The sequence below is a fragment of the Seriola lalandi genome, unplaced genomic scaffold, assembly GCF_002814215.2.
Source record: "Seriola lalandi dorsalis isolate HSWRI2012SDOR001 ecotype SW California unplaced genomic scaffold, Sedor1 jcf7180002054945, whole genome shotgun sequence".
Taxonomy (NCBI): domain Eukaryota; kingdom Metazoa; phylum Chordata; class Actinopteri; order Carangiformes; family Carangidae; genus Seriola; species Seriola lalandi.
The window spans coordinates 2,824,729-2,832,187 of record NW_019525496.1 but is presented as its reverse complement, the minus strand read 5'-3'; the positions used below and the strand labels follow the sequence as shown (position 1 = coordinate 2,832,187).

Genomic DNA, 7,459 nt, shown 5'->3' with positions numbered 1-7,459 from the left:
ACTTAATCAGCAATCCCTTTAACCCCTCATACACCCTCCCAGCATGATGTGTGTTGCGGCAGACTGAGGGTGGGACTGTCTGTGTGAATTACACACTCTCCGTCATTCTGATTCATAAAGTATCATAAACGTCCAGGAGGATCCACTGCCACATTAATCAGACACATTAGGCAGCTAACGGGAGAATACTTACAGAGGACATTAAGGCTGTCTCTGGATCTAGCCAAGGAAATTAACAACTCACCAGACAGATACAATCCATGGCAGATATGAGCGATGGGAGTAGGGAGCATGAAGGTGGGCTGAGCCTGTCTCTGGCTTGTACACAGAGTTGGCTTGACAGAAGCAATTAAGCCGCTCAGACTCCTCTGCATAAGCTACACCACTCACTTCAACACAAGAGGAAGGTCTGCACATATTCTAATAGCCCTGTTTCATCAGAGCAGCAGTTGTAAGTGCCCACTCATAGCACGACCTTGAGTAACTACAGTTCATGGGTAACATGGTGATAGATAACACAACAGTGCAGTATATTTGTGTTGTTGTTTTAATTATTCTTTTCTATGTCAGAAACTGAAATCCATCCGAAGACCTTGAGAGGCAAAGATAAATTCTGAGACATTTGTTTAATGCCAAAATATGGAAATATGAGTTACTCAGTGAATGTTCATAATTTTTCATTTTCATTGAAATCCAGGGCAGAAAATTCACAAAATTATACATTTAAAACTCATGTATAGGCTTTCACACCATTTTATGGCCACCTGGGGGCAGTGGAAAGAAGCTATGAACACAACATAGCTTGACTTATTATCAATTTTTGAATTGATATGGCGAATTTGTTACCTAACCACTGCATATTTACACTTCCAACAGATACAGAACAACAGTGTCATTCATTTGGAGTTGTGTTTGTGGCTACTTGCTGTCTAGCATATAGTTTGCAAACACATCATCAGCATTTTAAGAGTTATTTTCAATATCTTTCATTTAGTAAAAGATAATAATAATAAAATTAACAAATTTTATAATTATTTACCTCTAATTCCAGATGCAGCCTAATGTATCATTTTCCTTTATCAAGTTTGCTTCAGAAATGAAAGGGTTACTGCCCTGAAACCAGGAAAATAGAGTTATCCAATCAGTTGGTTTTTTTTTGTGGTCTAGCCAGAGAAAAGGTTAGCCGGCTCACTTATTGGTTAGGACTTAACAACCATCACAGAAGGCCTGAAGCATGTCTTTTATTCATAAAATTAGATTTTATTTCATTTTATTTTAGGGGATATTTAACTCTGGTCTACACAGTAGTGGCGGTAATGCACATTAATGCTGGTTGCCACCCGCCAATAAACGAAAGAAGGTTTAAGCTAGGAGATCAGTCAGTCTGCGATGGACCTCACATGACAGTATTGACAAATTGGAATATACTTTTGATGAGTGGACCCTTATGGACTAAAGGACTATAAATAATGAGAACAGACACATAATCGGACTTCTCAAGGCTTCACAGGTAGGGAATTGCCACTGTTCCGCAGCCTTGCTGGTTTAGGATGTGTAGTATGTCAATATTGCCAACAGCTTTTATATCTCTCTGTGTGTGTTAATATTCTGCTTTGCACAGGCTTTAAACTGGTCACCAGCGACCAAGATGAAAAGAGTGAGCTGCTAGCTGCTGTGTAGATTGCTAAAATGGATCCATCCCGGTTTGGTGCTCCTGTGAAGTATCAGTCTCCATGTGATATGGTTTGGTCTGTGATTGTGTGTTAACTTTTTGAGCGCAGCTCACTCTCAGTGGAAGGTGTAGCCGTGGTGTTTGTGGTTGAACAGCACCGTGCTGGGCAGGTGACAGGTCTGTTTACAGTGTTTGTGCTCTGAAAGACCTCACAGCACGGAAAGTGTCCGTAGCCGTATCATGTTTTCATCACTGCTGATCAGAGCTGGGGCCCATAAATAAACTGTGACTACTGAAGGATCATTGGACCTGGGCCATAAAGGGCAGATGATGGATAATTCTGGCTTATTTTGTAAGTTTTGCTAAGTCAGAGTTCCGTTCCATCACTGTGGCTTATAGGATCCCCTGCTCAGTAACCATGGTAACTTATACTGCTGAACTAGCTGCTCCATAACACCATAACTGTCAAGCTTAATGTAGCTGTGTTTCAATGAATTTCCAACGGCCGGAAACAGAATCCCAAAAGACAGTTCCATCAAGTTTCTTTTTGCGCTTGCATCACTTTTGTCGTGTCTGTGTTCAGAAGCTAGGGTCACACACACTAGTTTAACCCAAACAAAAATGTAGCATAATACTGATTTATAATGATTTCTTTGGTTGAGTTTCTGTGCACAACCAGCACTGTTATAACTTAGGTTGTGCTTAACAGTGTGACTGATATAGATGGGTCAACCCTGCAGGTGCTACCAGTAAAGCAAAGCAGTCATTTTAGATTAGATTTGGGTATTATATACAAAAGGATAGTTTAAGTTTAAGGATAGAAAAATAACAAAAACAACACAATTATTGACTGATATGCATGTGAGTAGTCACAGGGAAATAAAGTGACAGTTATGGGTGGGGGTTGGGTTACAGGCCTAGCTCTAATACTCAGGGTTCCCCACTGATACACATCACATGTCAGCCTACACATGTCAGCCAAAATTTGTTAAAGCATGAAAAATCTCCAAAGAGGATTAAAGAGAGAGCGTGTGACCTGAGGTGTTTCTTTCAAATTCACTGTAATTATAAGGCCACAAGTGAATAGAAGCAACATTTAATGTGCTCAGTGATTCATTATTCAGGTTAGTGTCACTCTGCGTTTACTTATCACTAATTCCCTAGGTCAAAATTAGATAAATTAGTCATGTTTACATACACTATCTCAGACTATGATGAGCAGCAGTGAGCACGCCCGATGAATGCTCTGGACTACAGGTCTCAGAGGCACAGCTGTGGCTTTTTTTTTTTCTTTTACAGTATCTTTGACTGCACTTTAATTTCCCTCTGGTGCTCACTTAACCATCCCAAACTAATGCATCAGACATGATAAAGTGGATCGATGTGGCAAAATATCCTCCTCTTCTTTAGTTTCTGATTTTCTGTCATTATCACTCTTCAGTGTAGATTACTTGAATTTGATTAGCTGCATCTGCTATCCTTTTCTGATCTTGACACGTTCAAACAGGAAACATGATTGGAAGGAGCCCTTGGCACAGCGGTGTGCTGTTTTTAGATACTGAGCATCATCGCTTGGAATTGGAAACAGGCCGTAGACATATGTGATTTTTTTTTTCTCTGGTTTTTCATTGAGTCTTTCAATAGATTATTAAGGAGTCACTGGGATTCTGGTGGAGAGCAACTTCTTTTTTTATTGGAGGGCAAAGCCACTGAGGGCTCAACTTTATAACACTGTAAGGGACTTTTTATTCTGTTGTGCCTTGTGCCCCAGGTTTGAAAGGGGCTCTAAAAATAAAGGAAAACTTGAGCAACTTGTCAGCAGTTGCTGCATATCAAACACACACTTTCATGTTGTTTGCTGGTGTTTGTTTATCCTTTCTGGAGGATTTATATAGATGTGCTAAACATAGAAAACCTTCTTATCTGTCACATTTTTAATACTTACAGTATTGATTTCACATAAGCTTTAATGCGATGTCTGTAAGGCTTGACAATACTTGAGTAGTGTGACTCATTAAATGCATATTTGTAGTTAATCCTTCTTCAGTTTGATTTGGTATTTTCTTGCTGTTGCATTTGAGTTGCTCTAAAAACCAGCATTCAACTTTCAAACAGTCTATTACAGTAAATGGACAAATAATGAAGTTATTAGCATTTAAATTAATCAAATATTAATCAATTCAACATTCTCACTTACTTTTAAGTGCATTGGGATCCACTTTACACACTAGACAATTGAGAAAATGAACAGCAATTTTGTTCTGTTTATCGAATTAACAATGTGTCTAACCATATTTATATGATCATATTTGCACTTCATCTGGCTTCATCTAGTCACCATGTGACACAGTGTTCCTGATGTAAAAACTCAAATCTATGCAAGTCTCGGAAATACATTAGCAAAAAGCTATTTGAAGAGATACAGTGTTTCATTACTTTTTCAACAGTTCATCTCACTGACCTTGACCACATCTTCATCTGTAGAGCGACAGTTGACTGTTTCAGAGACGTCAGTAACAGAGGCGTCTATTCCAATGGTCACCACCTTTACTGGGAGAGCCACTGTCTTCCCAGTCAGCACAGCGGTGTTCAAAATCTCAGAGTCCTAGAGAGAGGGAGAGAGAGCTCAGCACAGTAGTCGTCAAGGGCCTGGCACGTCTCTAATCCACCCAATAAAACAATCAGTACCAGCTCAGAAAGAATAGAAAAAGTGCAAGTAACAAGTGGTATTGAAAATTGCTTTCCGCAATCACTGCTCGATTAGCGATTATATGGTAAACCACTGTGAAATCAGAACCACTGAGTAGATGGCTAATGACTGATGGCAGCTGGTGAGCTCATTGTCCAGGACATTGTTCCAGCAGCTGAAAATCCATGTTTCTGTCATTTACAATCTATTGTACCAGGTCCACTGTACAACTAGAATCTAGTTGGAACTTCCCTTTGGGTATTTGGTCTCCAGAAAAAAGAAAAAAGTTTTTCAACATCCAGCATTTTGTTTCCATTGATTTTTGAGAAGCTCTAGTTGAGTTTGTTGCTGAGTTGCTAAGTTGCTAAATATGAAATTTACCATAATTATCTGGGGATTATTGTAATTATTGTGAATGTGAATATTAGGTTGAATACGGAACATCCCCCACACTGTCAAGCCATCTAACTGATGAAAGCAATTAGCACAACATTGTGCTTGGCTCGTCCCTGAAATGACAGCAAAAAATTAGATTTGGCTTGATAAATGACAGGAAACCAATCAAATGCTGAAATAATTAAATTTTATGTGGGAAAAGTATTCATGCTCTATCACATGAGTATTTTTCTAAGAATCATTCCCTCCACTTGTCAGACACACTATCAGTAATATAACATGAAGTCACTGAGTATCTCTGTTGTCAGGTTTGTTCCAGCTTTTATTCATGTTGCCGTGCATCCACAGCAAATTGAAAGACCTCTTTGCAGCTTCTGTGGTGGTTGTGATTACTGTGCACATGTAATTGCCTGGTAAGAGTACTGCCAGGAGATGTCTCAAACACTGCCTTATTTGGAATACATAGTGAATGCCATTTCTACCTTGAGTCATATGCTTGGCCTCTTTTCTCATTGGCTTCCTCAACCCTTATGCTTTAAAGCACTCTTCTGTCAGGCCACAGCAGGAGGTTGGATGGGCTGAAGAGGATATTATGGATTCAGGGTCATGATGTATGATAAGAGAAAAAACACAAGTGGAAGGAAAATATGGGAAATAAGAAGCAATAAAAAAACAACGACTGAATTAAAAAGAAGCCAAGATAAATACTGCCATTCAAAGTGAACGGCGTGTTACGGATGGAATAATTAAAATGCCTGTTTTACAGAAAAAAAGCATTGCCACAGAACCTATAACTGAAAAATACTACAGTTTCCATTGGGATATAGGATAAAATGTGGTGTCCAATAACAAACTGTCCATAAAATACCCTTATCTTAATAATTTACGCTCCATGGTTAATAGGGTTTTACTGTAAGTGTCTCTGTTTTGGTAAGTGTCTTTCTTCTATTAATATTTTTTGTCAAAATTAATACTTTAAAATTACATACAATGTATTACATCTAAATATATGATTCAAAGTTAGCTTAGCCACACCAAACTGCACTAATTGGTAGCTTCAGTGATTCTCTCCATCATGACTGGATTTATATCATTTAGTTAAGTGGAATAAACAAAGTACCAAGATGTAAATTGGATATTTTTCAATTACAGATAACAGCTGGGGAAATAAATAAATACATAAATATATAAATGTGGCTATCTCACTTGCTAGCATCCACTTGCTATTATCTTGCTTTAGTTGTGTAGTTAGTTGTTTGTTTCTCTGTGACAGAGTGCAGTTACTGCTGTTTGGCTTGGCTGTTAGCTCTGTTTTATAGTCACTGGAAACTTGATGTGCTTTTTTTCACTGAAATGATATGGCATTATCATTTTTATATGACAAAACACACACCAGGAAGTTGGGTATTAACAAGCAAATAATATATTCAATTTTTTCATGAAATTAATGGTGAAACTTAACCTGCTGGGACTCAGTCAGGTCTATGTTTTGTAGATTAGACTGAGTGCCTGAATACTTTTAACTAGCCTCAATGTAAAACGCACCATTGCTGTAATTTGCCTCTGGACTGTAGAGCAGATACTCTTAGTGACTAACCTCAGCGGTCTAGATAGCCCTGGTTCTTTGAATTCAATGGAAGAACTTCATTACGCTGAACAGAAATCTTAACCTTTAATTACACATACTCACACACACGCACACACACCACTATTATCACAGAAGATAATTGGGGCCAGTTAAAATAAGTTTGAGGTAACTTTTTCTCTCTAGTCACCCATGCGCTGTCTTTTCTGTCTATTCAGCTCAAAGAAACTGTGCTTCAATTACACAGATTGTAAAGGAACCCTGGGCACCTCAGTAAGTAGCTGCCATTGAGGTCAAAGTATACCTCTCAATACCTCTACTGTATGACAAACAGGGCCTCTTTGCTATTGGGGAACTGAAATGACTTTAGACAATTGTACTGCATGGCAAAAGTCTCCTATTGTAAGCTTTTTTCATTCTGCTCTTGGGATGGTCTCACACAAAAGCATTGATTTGCTTAATTTCAATGGGCAGGAACCCCAGGCCATGCAATTTTTTTTCACTCTGTATTGAAGCCAGCACTAAAGACATTTCTGTGCTATTCTATTGAGGTAGCAACTGTTATTTGTTTCTTTTAACAGAGAAGAAATCTAACCCTGGAGTGATGCCTGTTGAGTAAGATGTCACATTCATTTCGAATCATATTGCTAAACCTGACGAGCGCAGACAGTACCAAATCTACAGTGTCTGACTCAATGTCACTGTTTTCATGTGTATTCCACAGTCACCAGGGTAGTACATAAGACTTGCACACTGCTCTGTTAAGTTGCTTTCTAAAGACTCATCCTGTGTCTGTGAGCTTGAGAATCAGAGTTATTCAAAGAAAGAGAAAAGGAGGATTAAGTTTGGTTGAAAGGAGCCTGGTCGTTTGTAAGCATCAATTACTGAATCCATTCAGCTTTGGAGTGAAATGATTATTAGTTGAGGCAGGAGATACCAATGAATCGCAAAAAAACACTTAATCTTCAAATGAATTTTCATTACAATTTTATAGACTGTGACAGTGTTATATAGCAATATAACCCCCCCCCCCCCACACACACACACACACACACTCCCTGTGCCACTGACTTTGATTCAATTCCCCTGTAAATTAATTCTATGTCTACTGGGATTC

The 7,459-nt window shown here is 38.6% G+C and overlaps 1 protein-coding gene across 1 annotated transcript in view; it reads right to left on the bottom strand.

Annotated features, from left to right (window-relative positions):
• si:dkeyp-14d3.1 (transmembrane protein 132C) overlaps positions 1–7,459 on the bottom strand; it is a 131,123-nt gene that overhangs the window by 16,497 nt on the left and 107,167 nt on the right. Inside the window, exon 5 of the mRNA XM_023393853.2 lies at positions 4,134–4,277. Within this exon, the coding sequence (XP_023249621.1) occupies positions 4,134–4,277 (144 nt within the window). The remainder of the gene's footprint in view (positions 1–4,133; positions 4,278–7,459) is intronic.